Consider the following 23,619-nt stretch of genomic DNA (forward strand, 5'->3'; position numbering starts at 1 on the left):
TTTGAATTATCAAAGCCTTAATTTCAAAATAGGCGTTTTTAAGCAAATTTCATCATTTGATTCTTGAAAACCAAGCTGTCCCTATCTAAATTATTTTATTTTATAAGCAATGTTTACTTCGATACAGAACAGAAGGCAACCAAACAACAAGCTAACTGATTAACTTTGTTCCTGTTCATTATTATTTGCTCTTCACCATCATTTTGCTGTTGTTTTCTATATACTAAATCTAATTTATATTTCTATTCCTTGGATTGTTAATTTCTGATTATTTCCATTTTTCATTTAATTAATGGCAATTTTTATGAAATTGCATGTCAAAATAGAAGCACTTTCGAATGTTTTTGAATTTGTAACAGATTTCAGCTTCCAGTTTTTTGTTGATTTTGATCATCAATGGCATCGATTACCGATAAGGGTGCGTTTCTATCACGATCAGTCGCATACATATTCGCAATCTCAATGTTGTTCTTAATCCTGTCTTCATCACTCCTGTTCCAGTTTAGTGATAATTCATTACTACCCAAATCAATTTATAACATAATTATTGTTAACAAAGTTAATGAAACCAATCATCGAATCGAACCACCCGAATCTCCCCCTTTTGTACTTTCATCTTGTAACAGGTCATCAGTAGTTCAATCCACCGGTTCTTGTGATCAAGATCAAGCTCTTATTAAAGTGTTTATGTACGATTTACCCCCTTCGTTTCACTTCGGGTTATTAGGATGGAAAAATAATCAAATATGGCCAAATGTGAGTAATTTGAGTGATATCCCCAAATACCCGGGTGGGTTAAACTTGCAACATAGTGTAGAATATTGGCTAACTCTTGATCTCCTGTCTTCTGTTTCTCCACACGTGTCTCGACCTTGTACCTCGATTCGCGTGCAAAACGCGAGTCAATCGGATGTCATTTTCGTCCCATTTTTCTCATCTTTGAGTTATAATCGCGGTTCCAAGATTCTTGGAAGAGAAAACATGAATGTGGATAGGGTTTTGCAAGAGAGTTTGGTGAAGTATTTGAAAAGTAGAGAGGAATGGAAAAGGCTAGGTGGGAAGGATCATTTGATTATGGCTCATCATCCAAATAGTATGCTTTTTGCAAGAAAACATTTTGGTTCATCCATGTTGGTTCTTGCTGATTTTGGTAGGTATCCGGTGCAAATTGTGAATGTTGATAAAGATGTTTTTGCACCTTATAAACATGTTGTGAGGAGGGTTGACGCGAATGACTCGCCTTCGTTTGAAGAACGACGCTTGTTGGTGTATTTTCAAGGCGCGATATATAGAAAAGATGTAAGGTTTTTTTGTTCTCGTTTTATTTCTAATTTCCGGTTTAGGTAACCATTTTTGCTTAATGAAACCGAAAATAGAGGCTTCTAGTACCAAAAAAAAAAACCAGCATTATATCAAAGATTTTACATAGTTTGGGGGTTATTATTTATACTGGTTACCCAAAATATAAATGCTAGAAAAGTGATTTTTTTTTCTCTAGGACGTGGTTGGTTGGAGAAAAATTTGATCAGTTTTAGTGGCTTGAATAAATATGTTTTCCTTCTAAGATGTTTGATCTTTACTAAAATTTTTAAAATGGTAAATAAGAAAAGGTTAAACAGTTGGTTAAACCGTTAATCCGCTAAAACAAAACCATAAACCACAAGCCGAACCGATTAATTTGTTTTAAAGTTTACAATTTGATCGGTTTCAGCCTGAACACCCTTATCATTTTACGGTTTAACCATTTTTATAAAAGAGCTTTGACATGAACAGGGAGGAGTAATACGTCGAAAACTATACCACCTGCTAAAAGACTAGAAAGACGTACTCTTCACATTCGGAAGCGCGTCATCAGGTGGGGTCCGCAAGGCATCCCGAGGGATGACCTCTTCCAAATTCTGCCTTACCATCGCGGGAGACACCCCGTCATCTAACCGGCTGTTTGATGCCATTGCAAGTCATTGTGTTCCAATAATAATAAGTGATGACATTGAGCTCCCATTTGAAGATGCACTTGATTACTCTAAATTTGCCATATTTGTTCATGCATCTGATGCTATTAAAAAAGGGCACCTTACGAAACTGCTTAGAGCGGTTCAAAGGCAAAAGTGGATTCAAATGTGGGAAAGATTAAAGAAAGTTGCACCACATTTTGAGTATCAGTATTCGTCACAGACGGGTGATGCGGTTGACATGATATGGCACGCGGTTCATAGGAAAATATGTTCGGTACATGATAATGGTGTTCGTAGGAGAAACAGATACCGGATGTCACAAATATTTTTAAATTCCTAGATTATTGTACAAGGTTTCGTGGTTTGAGAATTGGCTTTTAGGAAGATTTTGTTGTTTGTATATGATTATGCCAAATTATTATACGTTTGGTGGCTTGGTATTGCCTAGGTACCGCTAAAACACTATCAACACAGCAATAGAAGTTTCATATGAGGCTGAGCTCGCGAAAAAATATCATGAGTCATGTGACATGCGAAAAATATATAGATCTTATGAGACGCATGTATGATATATTTGGCTAACACAGAATTGTGACCACAGACAAAGTCGTATGACCTTTTCATATTATCATGTGTCTCGTATATGTGATTAGACTTTATAGTATTGACTTGATTTTGAAAATTGAAATCATAACCTCTGTTCGAGAATCTCTTATTGAATTACAACTTCAAGAGCTCTAAATGTTGACAGAAAATATAGATATAAAATTAATGGAAAATTAGGAAGTAATTAACCACAGTTACAGAATATATGCGCAAACTGAAAGTTAATTTAGTTTACAAACACAATTCAGTTGATAAAACCTCTTAATTGCAAATGTATGGTATAAACATGACAACATAGTCAGCTGTGCATAACTTAAAGGTCCAACCTCAGTAACCGATATTGAAATGGCTAGTGGGCAGGGTCCACTTCAGGAGGTGGTGGTGGTGGTGGCGGTGCCACAGCGAGCACTGGTGCAATGGTGACCTGTAAGCCTCTGTGTTGACCTGCTTGCACCATGAATGCCACATCAGCAGCTGCCAATCCTGCCAGCCTCTCAGCTTCCTGTTTATTGAAGCAGCTCTAGTGTTGTTAATAAATTTCAACAAAATAAGCACACATTCATGTTGTAAAACAGGCAATTTTTAAAGAATGTGTTAAAACTGGTTGTGTTTAATCTCGAACTCGTCAAATATGTTAAATAACAAAAGCGTTTTTTGAATACATACACCCTCCTAAATTGCTAATAATCAAATTATTACTCTAACAATATCGTGTTTGTAATTACAATTAATAAATAACTAATAATGAATACAAATAAAAAAGCTGATTAGACAAAAATGTATGCAGAGTGTGCATGAAACCGGAAAAGAAAAAAACCCACCCACAGCCGAACAACCGAATGCAAACAAAGCCTGTCGGTTTGGTTTTACGTTTTCATAAAAATCAACCTTTCGGTTCGGTTTCAGCTTGGAAAGGAATTAAAACTGAAAATAAAACCAAGCTTGCCAATTTTAATTGTTAGTTCTGAATTTTAAGTAATATATAAAAATTTAACAAAGATTTTTTCCCAAATTCATTATGTCGGGCCAATTACTTTTTTCGGCCCAAATATTTTTAGCCCAAATGGTAAAACCAAATTTTCGCTTTTTGGTTTACAAAAACTCAAACTGAATTTTCGCTTCTTGGTTTGGTTTTAGCCATAAACCGACCCAAACCAACATATGCATAACCCAACATTTTATGGCTAATTTTTCTTTTTAAAGTTTATACTCAGCGGTGGCGGTGAATTTTAAAATTTTCTTTTTATACCGACGTATGCATAACCAGACGCCCGCATAAATTTTATACCCAAACCGACGTATGCATAACACAACAAATAACAGTGTTCACAATCGCATGTAATATATTCAGTGGTTCATAAAACTAAAAAAAAACACACACACACACATATAACAGGTCATTCCATTTTGACTTGCTTCAAAACAACAGGAACATTACCTGCACTTCTCTTCTGCGCTGCAAGATACTGATTGCCCAAGCCATTATGTAGCAAGGAAGCAGAAAACCAGCTGCCCGAAGCATGAAAAGCTGCCCAAAAACCAACATTTAAACGAATGGATATCTTGCTCGTGTTCATTCATTAATGGTATAGATGAACGGCTCATGAACATAGGTGAACAAACATAACCAAACATAGATGAACGAACGAACGTAGCATCTTAGTGTTCATTGACCGAATAACATAGGTGAACAAACATAACCAAACATAGATGAACGAACGAACGTAGCATCTTAGTGTTCATTGACCGAATAAACGATCGAACACAAGCATTTAAACAAACGAGTTTTTCTTGTTCATGTTCGTTCGTAAAACAAAAATGAACATGTTCCATTCATGAACAAACACAACTTAACATAGTTGAACAAATATAACTGAGCTAAAACCAGTTAAAAGTAAATGTAAGCAACAATAAGTTAGGCCTTTACAAGTTACTAACTTGTAAAGGACCTAAAAAATTTATACCCATCCAAACATAAACGAACAAACTTAAACTTACCAATATAAAAGAGTGTAAACAACAAATGCAAACGAGCATTCATGAACATAAATGAACGAAGGAGACATGTGTTGATTTTCGTTCGTTTACAACCAGTGTCATATAGGGGCTCTTTAGATTCTCATTTTATCCAAACACATTTTTTTAATTGCAATATTTATCACAGATTCTGATCATTCAGTACATAATTAATTTAAAAACATTAGAATAATAAAAACTTATTTAGGTCACATACCATAATGGTATTTCCCTTACATATATTATTATTATTATTATTATAATTATTATTAGCTTTTATATAGCTGTTAAACTGTGATCTTATTATTAATATTAATATTATTATAATTAGTAGTAGTTTTTATATAACTGTTAAACTTTGATTTCCTTTATTTTGCTTCATACACATGTACTTAGAGCCGAGGGTCTCTCTGGAAGCCACCTCTTTATTCCTTTGGATAGAGGTACGGTGTGCCTACATCCCACCCTCCCCAGACCCTACTTATAGCTTTGCTGTCGGTGGGATTTTACTGGGCATGATTGATTGATAGAATAATAAAAACTTACAGCAAAAAAGGCGGAAGCATCATCGTCATCATCTTCATCATCTCCAATAGTGAGAGCATGCCTCAATAGCAGCAGAGCCATTAACTGCACCCAACCAAAATTATCAAATTCTAAAACACCAATTTATTAAATCAAAATTTTAAAATAAAAAAAACACAATTTTAGAAAACTAGTAGAATTTCTCAGCACGTGGCGGGGATTTGGTATATGCGTAAAACAAAAAATTAATAAAATTTACAAGCATAAGTTGGGAGTTACAAAGTTACGTTGAGGTACGGTACCGCTTCGGTACCAATAGTATACAAATACGAAATACACTGAAACCGAATCATATCGAAACCAAAAACCGTAAAAAGTGAATACTGGTAACAGCACTGATGTGGTTCAGTTAATTATGTGTATTACAAAAATTAAAAGTTTATTTACAAAAAAAGTTATCTTGCTCGGTTTAGTAACGATTCAGTTCATCAAGGTACCGGAACGGTGCTGTCACTCGGTATAATCTATTATACTAAAAAAATGCTTTATTTCAAATACAATTCCGTTTTTAAAATTTATATAAGAACGTAGAAGAAAAAAACTAATCACACACCCACACCCACCCCACGCGCGTGCATGCAAGCAAGCACACACACACTACACACAGTCACACATACAAATACAAAAGATATGCGTGTATATGTATGTGTGTGTACGTATATACATATATGTAAAAAACGGTAAATTGCATATAAAAATTCCAATCCGCTTAATCGTTAGTTGGTATCCCACAAGCCAACTAGCTGCTAGAGTGAGTTCTACAACACTGTTAATCACAATCACGTATTTAGTCTCTTAAAGTAGTTAACAAACACAAGTTTTGAAAGAAAAATAAAATTATTAAAAAATCAAATGGGCTTAAAAGCGTATATTATGTATAGTCAAGAGGTGAAATTAAAACTACAAAATTGACAAGTGGCAGCTTATTAAGTGGTTTGCTACTATTCATAACACACATATTACTATTACATATAATATAATTCTTACAATGAGAGCAGCTGAGCGACAGAACGCAGCTCCATTGACACTAGTATCTTCATATTCATCATATTCAGCATCCAGAAGATTTCGTTCAGCAGCCGCCATTGCCAAAAGTCGGGGATCATTTAGGTCTAATGGAGTTCCATGAACTGTCCAACTTGTACTGCAATTAACCGACCTTAAATTAGGGGGTATTTAGACGTGCATTTTCAAACTCAATTATCTTAGTTATGTTTGGACACACAGATTTTAGATAACTGATTTTCAAATTATTAAGTAAATAAAACAAAAATGATTATTCAAGGATAAATGTGAAATTACGTAATTATCTGTTCTTTTATACTGTCACTCTCATTTCACATAGGCGTGCAAACCAACCGAACGTTGAGTGAACCGGGAAGTTCGTTTATTCAATAAAACGACGACATGTTCTGCTAATTTAGTTAAGTAAACAAACATGAACACATGTCTAGTTCGTTCATTTATGTGTGTGACCGTTCTTTCATTTATGTTCGTCGGTTTACCTTTATTTAAGTTTTTTGTTGATACTCATCTACATTTTTCGGGCTCGTTACAACTGAGTCTAGTTTTAATAAACTTTTAGGCTCAAGCACAACACACCGTTCACATTTACTTTAACGGTTTTAGCTCAGTTATGTTTTTCCATCTATGTACAGTTATGTTCGTGAACCGATCGTTTATACTATTAATGAACAAACACGAACACGTTCATTCTCTCAACTAACGAACACGGACAAAAAAAAGCCCGTTTGTTTAATTGTTTGTATTCATTCAATTCGTTTACATGCCTAATTTCACAAGATATCTTCCTTCTTTTCATAAGTTACATTTTCAAACCAAACATCCAAACACCACCTTAAGCTCCGGCAGCAAAACCAAGTTTTAAACTACTTTAATTTTTTTTAAAAATACTAAAATATCAAGCAATCAAGTACAGAAGGATTTTAAGTACCTGATATCGAGTACAGTGTCTTCTGACCGAGTGGGTGCAGTATAATTAGGTTCATAAGCCTGTTAGATCAACAATCTTTCAATGATATGGCATCTTAATGCTGTTATGCAACTCGCTATATCCTATCCACATCATGCGTCTAATCTAATCTAACTTCTAACTATACTATTAAAAGAAGACCTATTATCCACATGGCACCCTCTACATAGGATGCCAAGTGTACAAGTTTCCACTTTAACAAATTCCACTTCATTATCTATTTTGGTTTAATTAAAATTGTTAAAATGAAAAATATGTTGTTAATGGGAATCGAACTCACTACCTTGTTTTTAAAATGTTTGCGGCTTACCAACTCAGCTAAGATGATTTGCACTCACTAACATTCTCTTTTCCTTCTAAGGTATATATTTACAACTTTCCATTTTGATTTCTTTTAAAATACAAATACAAATTATTCTTACTAATCTATGTATTTTAGGAAATATGCAATTACCTATTCATTAATAATCATTATGTAATACCTTACACTTATAAAACTATAATGTTCATTGTGTAATTCATATATGCATATTTGACCTTTTCTATATTTTTCACCCGTGTGTTACACGGGACACTAACCTAGTAAAATACTATAGAGATGCCCATGAAAAATCATGTCTTTATAGTTTACCAAGCCCATGAAAAAATTTATTAAAAAGCATCAACAACTTTAATCTTATATTCAAAAACAACTCTTAATGTAGAAATTCCAAGAATTAAAAAAATGTAGACTATTCTAATCATTATAAACTTATTGTAATACTTTAAACTGAGTTTACAGGTGAAAAAAATTGTAGAGAAGATCCCCGGCCTTTCGAATTTCAAAAGCCCCCGGCTTTTCGAATTTCAAAAAACGGGATCGACTTGTAGAGAAGAGCTGAAGTTATTTAATTTAAAAGAATAATAGTATGCAGAATTTTGTTAAAACTTTGAAGCAAAAATACCAATGCGTACTTGACAAACTGCAATCAGTGGGATAGATACCTTGTGACAAATTTCACAAATTGTGTCTCCTTTTTCGTTGCACCATCTCTGAACGCATTTTCTATGAGCAAACTGCAATCAATGCACTTCCTTAATCAAATGAACACATTTATTTATATTTATAGGCATAAGGTGCAACGATAAGGGTTTAGGAGGAGATAAAAGCACCTTGAGGCTGCCACTGCAAGTGCAAGGAACCTCGAGGTGTTTCATGGTATCTTCCTCTTGACAGATGCGACATTCAACCGACTGAATGAGCGGCTGTTTTTCATGATCAGAATCATATTTTGCATCTTCATTAACAGCAATTGATACATCAGAAGATTTATTTGTCACCAGATGATTCGATTCCATCTGTAGTGAACAGAACGCATATATCTTATAGAGTGAGTGGGGAGACATAAACAAGCATCTGTGTTTGTTTGGCTTACAATTAGCGAAACAAACAAACAATTGCAATGATCAAGACTTATACAAAATATCTGAAATCTAGGGTTCTTTACAGGATTGAAACACGTAAATTGCAATGGAAATTAAAAGAGTGAAGATTACCCACCAACCTGTAAACAAGTGCGTCGTAGTCGTAGTGATGTGATGATCGAGCGTTGGTTTTTGTAGAAAATCTGGCCTCAAAATCAACGAGAGGTCACCTCACCAGGTGGGTTTCTATTTCCTATGTTTATAGATGAAAATACAAAATTAAATTAAATTAAATTAAATTTTATTATTACTATTGCTGCTGCTCCTCCTCCTCCGAGCGCTCCCGGCAAGGACGTAAACGAATCGAGCCATGCCTGAGCTAAACTTGTTTTAACTTACAAGAGCTCGTGCTTGGCTCGGGAACTGTTGTATAAAGCTCGATGGCTTGGCTCATTTATCATCATCATCATCATCATCGTACTCAGTATATCCCACCAATAGCAAAGCTATGGTAGGGTCTGAGGAGGGTAAGATGTAGACAGCCTTACCTCTACCCCATAAGGATAGAGAGGCTGCTTCCGGTGAGACCCCCGGCTCGATTGTAGTTTTGCATCAAGCCTTGGACATAAGGCACATAGCACTCAATCATCGGGACACCGGCTGATCGGTGCATGTAACCTTGTCTTTCGGCTATCAACGCCACTACATGATGCCTGATTAACCGTCCGTCACTTTTAACGTTATTTTCACGAGATTAGTAAAATAACGTCAAAATTAGTGCAATTTCACTTTTGCCCACCCGAGAGTTCACACATATATACATCATATGTGCGCACCGCAAGCAGGGTTACTTGGCTCATTTATCATATGTTAATTAATAATTTATACGTGTGTTTAATTATTTATACATTATATTTGGGAAAAAATGTGACTAAAGTTTAAAGTTGGAGTGGCCAAATTATAAAAATACAAAGGTTGAAAATTTTGGTTTTTATAAGTTTGGTTGTGGGTTGTAAATGTTTCAAAGGCAAAACTTTTAGTGTCCAAAATATAAAAGACAAAAGTAAGTTTTATAAACACAGTATAAAGTAAAAGTTGGTGGTCAAAGTATAAGTCAAAACTTCTCAAGGTGATAAAAGATAAAAATAATTTATATACAATAATTAAAAGTCGCCATTAGCTAATAAAATACGAGAATAACAACAACAAAGACATCTCACATAATTACATAAACATACATTAAGCCGATAAAATAATTAAACAAGGGTGCTAGACGTCTATATACCAAATGTATGATATGTATGGGCATTCATTCAGTCATCCAACTTGTGTGTTAGTAAATACTTGAGTGGTCCTTTCAGTCATTCGTGATTTGAAGATGACATAGATTGAATTCTTCATGTCCCAGTGATGTATAATGTGTATTGGGAACCTACACATGTACATTGGAGTATGTTTAAGTAATAGAGTTATATACATGTTGCTACAAGAAATGGTCAGGTTTGGGTTTAGAGAACTTCACCAGCTCAGAACTTTCCTGGTATCTTCTAAGAACATAGAATACCGTTAGCCTCGTCGCAGGAGGGGATCTCCTGCAATCAGCCTTCCGCGTGAGAATAAGAATTTTGGTAATGAAGGTTTAAAATGAAGAGATAAGTTTAAAGCGTGAAGTCAAAGTAGTGAGAGATGGAATGAATTTACCATTTGATGTAGTTCCTTTTATAAGACATGTTGAGCTTCTTGCAGACAACTCAGCTTCCCTGTGTAATAATGCTTATCCTTTTGGCTTTCCTTAGGCAGAAGATATCCCTTTTTGGTGTAAGTCACCAGATTGTGGCAGCTGAGGTTGGTATTGTATATCCCAGTCACTATCTTGACTTTAAGCATGTTTGTCTTATGCTCTCGCCAAGTCACTATCGTAAGGATATGTCCGGCCCGTTTTATTGTAAATCATGATGGTAATCTTTCTGGCTACGTTATCATGGAAGCTGGGGTTTCCAATGTTAGGCCAAAGGATGATTGAAAGTTTTCTCAACTTCCCTAAGATTCGCTAAGTACAAAGCCTCAAGTGCATTGATGTTTTCCCAAGCACATGGATGATAAGAAGAAATTATAGGGTAAGTCCCAAGTATTTCACTTGATCGTGAGTATATGGTTCGAGGTTGTAAATTTGCCCAAGTATTTGTCCCAAGCACAACACTTTGTCTCGAGTGGATGTTCCAGATTGAAGATTAGACTTTGTCCAACTTTCATGAGTGGATCTTATATTAACGAGTGCATACACTGTTGAAGAGCATCTGATATGAGTCCCGAGTATTTCATACTTAACGAGTGGATGTTGATCTTATGTGTATAAGCCACGAGTGCTTTACACTCAACAAGTGGATGGGATCCGAGTCCCACTGTACATACATACTCGTAGGGATTTGCTTGAATGTTTTAAGTGATATTCTGAGTGCATTAAAGTTGCGAGTCCTTGTGGATCATGAATATATCATGGACTAGTTGGATATTGGTCAAGTTAGCACCAACTCGTAAACAATGGTTCACGAGTGGATAGCCCATGTTCAACTCGTATTGAAATTTGACTAAGTATGAATGTATTCGTGAACACCGGTTCACGAATACATGGCCATGTGTTCAGGCAACACATATTTGGCTAAGTGTTGGATCAACCCTCGAAGGATTCAATATGTGAGTGAACAATATGTAACACCCCGAAAACTTCCGTGCGATTTTTAACAACTTCAGAAGTTGAGGGACCATTTGGTCATTTTTCCAAAATTGAAGTACAGGGTCCAATATGTAATTATACAAAAGTTGAATGAGACGATTGTCTCATTATTAGATTATTCGTATCAAACTAAACCCAGACCTGAAGTTATCTGGTTGAGACGGGCGTATTAGCCTACTTTTTGTGACAGGGCGGGCCGCAATTATGAGACGGACCGTCTCATGATTATATGGGTCCGTCTAATCACATGCGTTAGCAAGAGGTGTCAAAGTTCGAGCCTTACGTGTCAAACACTCTTTCCAGACTCATATCAATGTTTTGGCCTATAAAATGAGAGAGATTATGATGTAACATCCGGCCCCTCGCACCACCAATGTCTGCTTTGCCCACGAAAAGCTCACGGATTTGTTTTTGGTTGCCCAGGTGGAGACTTCCCAGGAGGTCACCCCATCCTGCTACTACTCCCACCTAAGCACGCTTAACTGTGGAGCTCTCTTCTCGTCCACTACCATTAAGCCCAAAACGCGTTGGTGATTTAAGAAGCGGGGCATTTACTTATGAACCAAGGATCTCTCCTGTCCACGGCCAATGTGGAATTTGCCTAGGGTGTTACAAACACCCCCCCCCCCCTTGGACTCATCATTCTCAATGAGGTTTGCCCCTCCATCTAGTCCAGGATGTGGGATTTGCCTAAGGTGTACCACATGACAACCCTGGGGACTCACCGTCTCTGATGAGGTTTGCCCCATCCCGAACGGCACATGAGTGGCTTTGATACCACTTGTAACATCCGGCCTCTCGCATCACCAATATTGTTTGCTTTGCCCACGAAGAGCTCACGGATTTGTTTTTGGTTGCCCAGGTGGAGACTTCCCAGGAAGTCACCCATCCTACTACTACTCCCACCTGAGCACGCTTAACTGTGGAGCTCTCCTCTCGTCCACTACCATTAAGCCCAAAACGCGTTGGTGATTTAAGAGGCGGGACATTTACTTATGAACCAAGGATCTCTCCTGTCCACGACCAATGTGGGATTTGCCTAGGGTGTTACAAACACCCCCCATTTGGACTCATCGTCCTCGATGAGGTTTGCCCCTCCATCCAGTCCAGGATGTGGGATTTGCCTAAGGTGTACCTCAATGGTCAGTACCAGCTCGCTTAAATCTTAAAACAAACATAATTTGAATTCTAAACGTCCGTTTGGATTGATTCCAGCGGCAACGAGTTCGTTTTTATTTATATTATCACATCTTAAAGTCTCATATTCTTAATTGTTTATATCGTTTGGCGTGTAGTGGACGACTCGCTTATTGTTATTTATATTTGCTTGTCATTAGTCTAAGGTGAGTTTATCATTCCCCTATTTTACCAACTTTTCTAAACGTTTTGGGGACATATGCGTACCTATTCGTATTTCATACTATATATATATATATATATATATATATATATATATTATATCAAGAAAATGCATACGTGTAATTGTGAGTGACTTAATCAAATATACGTGTTACATGCTTACTTGTGTTAATATTCATTCATTCGTATATTCGGAGGGGGTCCATCGTATTCCCATGTATTGGGTGCTCATGCTATTGACCAACGCCCGATTCGCTTGGCAACGGTCTACATACTTGTTTATGGTTTGTTTGTATTTACCGCTTTTATCACGCTACGCTCATTTATATTGACATGCAAAACTGGTGATATTCTCACTCAACTTTATGTTGACAAACTCTGTTTTCTGCGCATATGCAGGTTGCTTGTATTGAAGATTAAAGTTTGGACACGTAGACAAGACCTTAGGATATAATCAAGATAATCATTACTTGAGCTTATATTCATTGTATTTAAATTGTTTGTTGTAATTGAATAATGTGTGTATACTTCGAATAAAATAATTAATTAGATATTGTCATTTTTTTTATTATGATAGTATCTTCGAGCTGTGAGCAATCGGATCACGCCCCGGCATTTCCGCCTTAGGTTAGGGTGTGACATAGGACGACCATAACATGTACACAATATCAGTTGATCATCTCACGCTAAACAAAATGCGAGGTTAGTTAGTGTTCTAAGGTTGTTTCAAGTGTTCTTAAGCAAGTGCAAGCTAGTCCAAAGTGTTGAAGGCAGTTGGAAGGTTTGATCAAGTATCCAGAGGTGTTAGAAGCCATTCCTAACCATCCCAAGGTTCTACTTAAGCTTGAAGGGAATATTGGTTCGTTATAATACCCGTTTAAGCTCGTTTATGTAGTTTTAGCAAGAATCCGAGCTATAATCGATCAAACGTTTGTCAAAACTATTTTCAAATGTAGTATACATGTTTTCATACTTGCATATGAACATACAATGGTTAAACAAATCATGACAAAGTGTTAAAATGATTTTTTACCCTTAGCGGGCCAAACAGTAAGATTAGACAGACCGTCTAATCATTATACGTTCCATCTCATCTCAAATTTTGTTACGGGTTAAAACAACTTGCGACGGCATGCCACATATATATGAACAACCTCAAAGTTATACAGTCTGTCTCAAAAAGAAATCGGTAAACAGGTCAACACAGATGATACAAACCATCTCATCATGATATGGTCCGTCTCATAATAAAATTTAATATTTTATTAATAATTAAGTTTTAAACCTATAAACCAAACCAGTCTTGATAAACGAGGCTTGAAACGATAAAACCAGGTCAGCATGGTCTGCAGTTGGATCAAGAAACACCATCAAGGCATTTATACAAACCTATTTCATTATAGGTTAACATCACATAAACAAGAAAGATTTTCAAACGGCATACCGAACAGACAATCACGGGTGAATACATTAAACATTTACAAATAGACAGACATTTACTTAGTCTGGTTAACATGTCGTTTGCCATAAAGTGTCATATAAACAATTGCATGAGATTTATGATCTCTAAAATGCTATAATACAAAATAGAAAATAAGAGTAACTAAGACCGATTACACATGTGTTTGGATCCAAACATAACTGACAAAGCAAGTATACAATTAAGTCAGTCATAACCAGTTCTCCAATGGGTTACTAGACTTGGAGAACATTTGAATTATGTGTGTAGGGCAGTGGTATAAATCCTGGGAATGACAGACATTCCCACTGAGTTTGTAACAGAAAACTATTATTGTATTTAACGACTGTTATAAAATATTTTAGAGTCAGTCAATGTTTCACCAGCTCATCGCTGATGTATTTTCCCCACATTGCAGGTAATTAAGTAAGGCAATTATAAAAAGGATTAAGCGCCATGATGGAGTAGATGCTCACGTTACGAAGATGGCTCAGCTTTGATAATTAAAATCCTTGTAATATGATGAAACAATATTTTGTAAACCATACACTCGGGTATTTAATTCCCGAGTAAATTTTCAATGTAAAATTAATATTTTATAATTTAAAGTCTTTCACTAAAACAAACCCGCTACTATGATATATTTACAAAATAGATACCAACTGTCGATGACACTCCTAGGTCCTAGTTTGGGGTCTGACATAGTTGGTATCAGAGCCATGAGTTTTAGTGAATTAGGTATTGATATATTAGTACCTAGGCTTTAACCACTTGCTTAGTAGTAGGGATAAGTAAAGATTGGTAGTCTTCTATCATGTAAAAGGACAGTAACACCCCTTAACCCCTTAACGTTGAATTTAGACCGAGTTAACATTTTGGACGGAATTGGCAATGGTTGGGAAAAATCGAGGGTCTAATTGCGAAAAAAAATATTTTTGGACGAAATTCTCAAATGTGACCAAACCTCCAGGACAATTTTGGCACTTTGCTCATATAATAAAGAAAGAGTGAAAAAGCATGTCTACCCTTGACTTAACGATTAAATTTAACGGGGTTAGTGATTTAGATGTAATTGGTAAGAACTGAAAAACGTGGATGGTCCATATACAAAAAATAAACTTTTAGGACTAAATTCGCATTATTTGCCAAACCACAAGGATGAAAATGACACTTTACTCTTTTTTTTTTAAATTCACCTAATAACAAGCATATTTTTATCTTTAATATGAATATCATATTGTTATATAAATAATAAAAAAAGATAATGGGTTTTTAATATTGTGTTATTTGGTTATTCATTGTGTTTTTTTTATTGGGTTTTTCTATGCTTTGTGTTATATATTTTGGTTATTGTGTTTTTCAATTGGTACTCATATTAAAGATAAAAATTAAAACAAATATTACGTCATTGTGTCTTTTTGTTCGTCATTGTGCCTTTGTGCTCAGTATTTGTCTTTTTTTACTTATCATTGTGTTTTAGTCATTGTGTACTACGTTCATTGTCTTTTGTTCGGAATTGACACGCGGCATTCACTTAATTTGAGATAATATTATTATGTTCAAGTAATGTGTAATATATAGTTTCCATTGTGTTTTACGTTTCAGGATATTGTGTAATGTGTATTCATCATTATGTTTTATGTATTAGATAATTTGTTGGTATTTTTCATCATATTTACATATTGTTATTAGATAACATGAGTATTTAAAAAAAAACACAATGATGATTTGAAAGACACAATGATGAAAAAACACAATGACGAAAAAAGACACAATGACGTAATTTTTGTATAACAAAATCATAGCCATATTAAAGATAAAAAACGATTGTTATCATGGTGATTTTTTTAAAGTTAAATATCATATGAAAAATTATATATGCTTTAAAATGATGGATGCATTAACACGTGGCTTTGAATGTGAAGAGAAAAAATACGTATTATTAATTTTATATCCTTTCTTTTGTCCCCCACTAGACACATGTGAATTAATTATGACTTCTCATATTTTTTATTTTTGTTGGCCTTTGTAGAATAAGTTAACCCATCTTTATATATAATATATTTTTTTATTTCACATTTTGTTATTATTTAAAAAAATTTATTTATTTCAACTCGTGTTTCACATGGTTTATTAACCTGTTTGGAAACAAAACCCGAAACAAAAAACGGGTCAAACCTGAGCGTTGTTGACCCGTTTACAACCCAAAAATATGCATCATAATAGCACGCAAAATAAAGAAATCTGTAGCAATAAAACCAAAAACAAAATAAAAACATTCCTTCAAAACATCACAACAAAACATCTCAAATCCTACAAAAATGAGCATTTTCAAAACAAATCATGCCGAATATTATTAACCCCTCATAAACTTAACATCACTTTTCAAGCATTCACTTTCTCCTTCTGTGCGAACCCCACACCCTTCTCTATACTTCCCTTCAACTCCACCTTCAATGCCTCCAACCCTTTGACTTCAAACTCGGTCAACCCATCAAGATCCGATGAAATAACCGCCTCCACCCCTTGCTTCCCAAGCTTAACCCTCGATGCAAAAAATGGGAGTTCAGTAACTTCCGACTGCACAAACGCACACTCGTAAACATCACTGTCGCCATCCAGCGCCCGAAGAGAAGATTCTAAAAACCGCGCTGCTGCATACGCCATTGACAAAGTAGCGGACCCTGCACCCGCCTTTGCCTCAACCACCTCGGTCCCACCGTTTTGAATCCTATCTGTCAGATCCACCACTTCCTGATCGGTAAGCGTGACTGACAGTTTTGTCTTCGAAAGCAAGGGTAAAATGGTAATTCCTGCATGCCCGCCAACCACAAGGACGTCAACGTCAATTAGCTTTAAATTCTTCTTCTCCGCGACAAAGGTGTTTGCTCTCACGACATCAAGAGTAGTGACACCGAAGAGCTTCTTCGGGTTATAAACGCCTTTCTGTTTCAATACCTCGGCAGCAATAGGGACGGTTGAGTTAACAGGGTTGCTGATAATGTGAATAAATGCATCGGGACAGTTATCGGCCACGGTTTCAATCAACGTCCTAACGATTCCCGCATTAATATTGAAAAGGTCATCACGGGTCATACCTGGTTTCCTTGGAACACCAGCGGGAATAACGACAACATCCACGTCTTTTAAACAGCTGGCGAGTTCATCACTCCCGGTGAAATCCCGAACCTTTGAGGGGGGGTTGCAGTGGCTGAGATCAGCCGCAACTCCCTTAACATTTGCAATATCATACAGGTGGAGGTCGGAGACCAACGGTGACATTTTGACCAAAAGGGCTAGTGGTTGACCGATGCCACCAGCGGCTCCAAGGATAGCAACTTTGAAAGATGCCTGAATTTGGAGGGCGGTCGAGGATGTGCGAGGGTAGTTTTGGGATTTTGGAGTAATAGAGTGGCGAAGGGCTGCGGTGCTTTCTTTGCTCAAGAAGGATGACTTAAGGCCTGTGGCACTCTTGATATTGTTTCGGGAGTTGAAACCAAAACTCATGCCGCATGCCTTCGACTGTGAAAGCGGGCTAGCGTTTGAGCCATGGGATATTGTTGATCCGACTGAAAACGCACTTGCTGATGTGGCCGCCATGCTAAACCCTGAAGGACACATAAAAAGAAAACATTGAACAGGTAGAGCTACAGTTTTTAACCGTATCCTTAAACGATACGAACGTAAAATACAAACGAAACCAAAAAAAGTTTGAAAAGTAACAAGTCAAATGAGTCGATAGTCGCCTAAAGTATAGTAGTTTAATGGATAAAGAATCGATGTTTGTACGAGCAAAGAAATTAAGTACAGGACAGATTTTGGTAAGCCTATTCTCATACCCGGTTGTAAATTTATATCCCATACCATTCACGATCTTATGCTGTTAAATTATTAAAACCTGGTACCAAGATTATCCGAAAACCGAATTGAAATATCAAATAGCCAACTAATTTTCTAATAGTGATTCTGTATTATTAATAGCTACAAGTTTCTAATACAATCTATTATATGTTTTACCACTTAAAACAGATCAATAGGTTAATCCAGAAATGAAGCAGATCTGTAATTCAATAATAAGCATAAATAAAATAAAAAGGAAGCGGCACCCCAGATACATGCTTTGTCATATGCAGTTATTAACTTAAATGTAATCCATTTCGAACTATGGGGTTAAATAAGCGTTTGCAATGCATCAAATTTCAGATTAAAGTAGAGCCATAACCACTACCAGTAATTGGATCTAAATGCATGACATGAACTAGATGTGTAATAATACTAATACCTGAAGGTGTGGATCTGGAATTGAATGAATGGAACAGGTGGCGATAGAAAGAAGAGGAGGTTAAATAAATAAATAGTATGTCGGAGACTGCTTGCTATTTATCGGTGGTATTTATTTAGGGTTCTCCGCTGACGACCCTCGAACCAATCTACTGCTTGCTTGGAACCCTGCCAAGGTACTTTATTCCGATTCTTGTCTCCGATCCTAGCCATCGGACTCATGACTAGCATCAACGGCCTTGATTTAATTCAACCGACTATAGAGGTATGGTCATAAAACAAGGAAATTGACCAAGAAGTTCTTAGCCCATTAAACGCTTCTGCGGAAGACACCCTCCCAGAAGTGAAACTACTATCAATTCTTCTAGAAGCCTGCCTGTTGGAGACATATGCAGGCGGGTGAATGAATAAGATTATACAACTGCGGGAGATACCCATAGGCGAAAGAACAAACAGGTGCAAGAACATTCTTCCAGAAGCTAGCAAGAGACACCCGCAGACAAGAGAAAGAATGACGTCACATTTAAATGAAAAAAAGCCGATAACTGAAAGATCATTTGATAATGACGTCTACCTCCTCAATAGAGAGCACGTGATGGTTTAACCAATAAAGGGGGGGGGGGGGCAGCTGGATATTTCCCAACGGCTTAGCATATGGCCAGCTGCTACTCCCTATCATAACCAGGCACGTGTCCCTCCAGGTAAAAGAAAACATCTTTTAGATAGTGACATCTTTACCAATCATTTTCGTCCACCCCTGGCTATATATACCCTCTCAATCATTATGAGGTATTCATTCTGGATACCCATAATACATTAATCAGTTTGATTATTTAGGACTTTCTCTATATAGAAGAAAAGTTACTTATTCTCACGTCGGATGGTGGTTACGAGAAGACCCCCATCTTGTTCTTCTTGTAGCGAGCTCACAGTAATTTGTTTTGCAAGATACATATTCGGATCTCGAGCTACTCGCAAACCATTTGACTTAACCACGTTACTAGATCCTCATTTTGGTTGAAGCGTAGATCTAACCCTAGTACGGGTGGGATATGTGCTTCTTCATTGGCGTCATCCATGTTTTTGGCTTGAACAAATTTTGTTGTGCTTTTTTGATTAAAATGAGGCAGATCCTGTGATATTTGAGCTAAAACCAGATACACCTCAGTACGTATTTACCGATTAAGCTAATAAACGCTTATTACGGAACGATCGAACGATTAACCGAACGGGTCTGGTTATGACCCAGATATCCCGGGGGGCCATCTATAAGTGATATACGTTTAATATAAGCTATTATATTAGTATTATGGCCTTACTTCGATAGCAAACAAGTTAAACGAAAACATGCTCGTTTAACTACCAGCTATTGATTTAAAAACGCAAAAGATAGTTACAAACCAAGCATTGTATCATCCGTTAAGCCGAAAAGACCTACCAAACACTCATTTGAAATGTTTTAAGCGACCCGTGAAAATATTTTTGATTTTTATAAACGTATAGTATGTTTATATAAATTTATACTAAAACAGCCGAAAAACACTCGTTTTCGCGCTGTTTGTCGTACCCGATATGTTTTTCGCGCCAGAAACCAAGCCCGAAATAAATTTGAACTTGGGCTTTCACTTTTGGGCATGCAAATTTAGAATGTTGGGCCAAAATGGGCCAAGTGAGGCCCATTAAGGCTTGCGGCCGTAAGGTTGGGGGACCACCCTTTTTTTTGAATAACTTCATGTATAAGCATCTTAAACACATCATTTTCACATGTTTTCAACTCCAAAGCAGCTGCAAGGTTTTTCTACCAGTTTCCTTCAAGAACCCTAGGCATTTTGATTGATTTCATCATTTTTAACATGTTTAATTAGGTTTAATATCATATAAACATGGTTTAATTGCCAAAAATCATTGCTAACCATGTAAAAATCCTAAAAATGGTCCAAAAATATGTTTTGATCATACACATGGTTAGGAACCTGAAGTTCGGATTAGAGGGTTTAAACGGCGTTTTTACGGTTCAACTGTTCGGTTTTATACCCTAGCCGAAATCCTAAGTTAAGAGGCTGCCATGTTGATGAAAGTTTCTTGGTTTGTTATATAGGACCTATATCTAGCTTGCATAGTAGCACAAGAGCCTGAAAAATTGATTAGAAATGCGAAAACAAACCAAAACCGCTAAGGTAATACCGAATCACTCGATTACGGGCTGTTTAGGGTTAGGTTATGATGTGCATATTTTTAGATTTTGAAATTTTTCAGGGACATCAGGGACCATATCATTGAGTCCCTTTTCAAATTTGGTAATTTTTCGAGCATCCGAGAATATTTGGCGAATTTATTACCGAATTGGGGCGTTTATTTGGGAAAAATTGTTAAAATGTTTGAAAAATTATGAAATTTTGTGGGGAACTCAGATTTGGTATATTATGATCACATATGAAATTTGGGGTCATTTGGAAAACTCCAAGTATGTTTTGTGCATTTGCGTTTAATTGAATTTTCATAGTCGTTTTTGGCTCGGAAATGATATTTGGCAAGATTGTTAGAGTTTGGGATTTTTCCAGGTTATTTTGGGATATATTGTGGTCACTCAAAAATTTTGGCGGATTTTTCGGAAATCTTTTGGTATAAACGGATGAATTTCGGGCTAAATATAGCAGATAAAATGCTTTTCCATAAATTAATAAATCAGTAAATAATTTCAGTAATATTTTTATAAAAATATACATATTTTAATTGATAAGTGTCTAAATTTTTAACGAATCTGTTGGAATATCAGTTGGAATATCTGAACCGACAAGCTCGTGATTAACGAATCTGGTGGAATATCAAAACATCAAGAGTGATTAAAAATCATATTTTTGTGTTAATTAAGTAAAAACGGACTTTTTATGAGAAAACCAAACAATTTGGATAGATTGTGCGCGTCTTTCTCAAATCAAACTGAATAAACGGAAACGAGCCCCGTAGCGAATCTAGAACCCAAATATGTGATCTTTCTTTATAACTTAATCATTTTATCGACCAACACATTTACCCAAGCTTACATCCCCATAACTGTTTTCTGAACGCACAAACAAACAATTTGGCCCAGCTGGGAAAACAGGGAAACTGAGCCAAGTTTGGTTTTAAGTATTAGACAGTGAACAACATCACAATCTAAGCCTATTGACACTTTTTGGGCGTACCAGCTATACCCAAATTAGATATGCAGCCCGGTTTAGTATTGAGATTATAATAATATTAAAATATTAATATTATTATAAAATTAATTATAGGGACCAGTGGTTACGAGTCAAGAAAAATCAGAAATGTCGCGCTACTGAATACTGATTAAACCGTGGCTTTCATGACCCCTCTCTTTAAACAATTTTACGAACTTTTGTGGTGAAAAGCATGTTTGACTATATATACATATCTGAAACGTGTAATGATGTGAATTATCTAAGTGTTAACACACGTAAGTCCCCACTAACACAGTGATTAACTTCGAGCCGGTGGCTTGTGAATAGTACCATTGGTTTGACAAACCCAAACAGAATCGGCCTGGTTGCCGTGTCACATAGCACCGTTTGTACATGACCATGCTTACACAAACAGGCTATGTAGTATTATACATAGCTACCAGGGCATGTTGTGGGCGGAAGGGGAGCCACAATGGTTGATTAGGCGTGGGAAATAGATGCACGCGACACAAATAGTCATGGCTTCACTGTAGCTTAGCATAATTACATCATTTACAAACATACATACTTATATCATAGTTACAAGTGTTACTTGTGATTACTCATAACTGTTTTCTTGAAACGCGTGAAACTCACCAACTTTAGTAATTGACCCATTTTAAACGTGCTTTTCAGGTTTGCTACCAAAGTTGGTATAATGCGATGACGTGCTACCTGTCGTGGAACGTGCTCGATGCTAAGTGAATAGATGCAAGTTATTAGTAAGGAGTGGGACAGTTAATATATAATTTTGTCTGTATCACCTAGACTGTAGACAATGATAGAAGGATGTAATATAATGTAAATTAGTTTGTAATGTTTCTTTATAAACAATGTTGTTGATATCAGAGGTGTCTGTTACATTCTTGTTTTACGCTTCCGCATTTTGCTAGTCGGGGTGTGACAGAAGTTGGTATTAGAGCCATTGGTTATAAAGGATCAGGTTGTCCCTTAGGGTACCTAAAATATAACCGTAGGCTCGATTACCTCTGGGAAAATAAATAATAATTTAATATTATATACTAATGGATGCCGGGATGAACTTGTAGGGCAAGTGAGTTGTTGTGGTCCGGAACATAATAACAGACTTGCTTGTACGAGGGAATTCGGGGAGAAATCGCGGAACGTACGGGTAGGTAAAAATGACAACATATGTGTATACAAGTTAATGTTTAAGTATATATATATATATGTGACACGCATACGTGCTTATCTGCAACAATGTGTATGAATACGTGTACGTACTGTACTATCGATAATGGTAAAATCTTATTATAATGAATATTATATTCAATATTAATTCTTATTATAATTAAAAATAAATTTTAATAAAACTAATATTATATTTTATTATAATTAATATTAAATTTGGCTTAATTAATTAACCTCCCCCTACAATAGTTAACACTAGCAATAAATATTATTCTTATAACTAACCAATGTGCAGAAATATGGCAAGGAGTAACGACTATCTACCGGAAGAGGGACCGGCGATATCCATTAAGGAGGAGGACCCAGAGGAGGACCCAGAAGAAGATCCGGAGGAGGATGAGGAAGAGGTTGAGGAGGAAGTAATTTGTAGAGAGCTACCCAGCAACGAGCCTGACCTATCTGGCTATAGATGCGATAGTTACCCACCCAGGTCACAACACAGAGGTCAGAACGAAGTTACCAGTCAGTATCGTTCACTTGCTAGAGTAGCCAGATCACCTACTCCACCTATCCACCTGTCCCCGACTACTTCAGCCACTACACGAGTCCGACAGACTGCTCGTATTAGGGTAACCCCGATTGACCCTACCTTATCCCCATTTAGATCTACCTATCATCGGGGAGTGCCTTCACGTCCTAGGACAGGTACTCCACCATCCCGTTCGTTGAGTATACCTACCTCTAACCCCGACCTCCCAAATGTAAGAAACAACTCTTGGATGGCTTTCCTGACCAACCGTGTGATAGACCACTCGATAGCCATAGCTAACATTAACCAGGGGAGGAGAGAAGTG

The 23,619-nt window shown here is 36.5% G+C and overlaps 1 protein-coding gene and 2 pseudogenes across 2 annotated transcripts; 1 reads left to right on the top strand and 2 right to left on the bottom strand.

The window, feature by feature from the left end:
* The first annotated feature begins 396 nt into the window (after positions 1–396).
* Positions 397–2,352, top strand: LOC143581748 (putative arabinosyltransferase ARAD2; annotated as a pseudogene).
* Positions 2,353–2,755: 403 nt separating this feature from the next.
* Positions 2,756–8,493, bottom strand: LOC143581747 (uncharacterized). Its single transcript, XM_077064460.1, has 7 exons — positions 8,308–8,493; positions 8,140–8,211; positions 7,117–7,175; positions 6,150–6,306; positions 5,124–5,207; positions 4,000–4,089; positions 2,756–3,063 (listed from the first exon to the last, which is right to left on the bottom strand). Exons 1-7 carry the CDS (start codon positions 8,491–8,493, stop codon positions 2,911–2,913), a joined length of 801 nt encoding a protein of 266 aa, XP_076920575.1. The 3' UTR covers positions 2,756–2,910.
* A 7,909-nt stretch (positions 8,494–16,402) lies between these two features.
* LOC143581746 (malate dehydrogenase, chloroplastic pseudogene) lies at positions 16,403–18,406 on the bottom strand (annotated as a pseudogene). The gene is made up of 2 exons (XR_013143878.1): positions 18,394–18,406; positions 16,403–17,719 (listed from the first exon to the last, which is right to left on the bottom strand). The product of XR_013143878.1 is annotated as a malate dehydrogenase, chloroplastic pseudogene (transcript).
* Between the last annotated feature and the right edge of the window lie 5,213 nt (positions 18,407–23,619).

This window comes from Bidens hawaiensis, unplaced genomic scaffold, assembly GCF_021521415.1.
Source record: "Bidens hawaiensis isolate Kalapana, Puna unplaced genomic scaffold, B.hawaiensis_p1.1 tig00031157_1, whole genome shotgun sequence".
In the NCBI taxonomy this organism is placed as follows: domain Eukaryota; kingdom Viridiplantae; phylum Streptophyta; class Magnoliopsida; order Asterales; family Asteraceae; genus Bidens; species Bidens hawaiensis.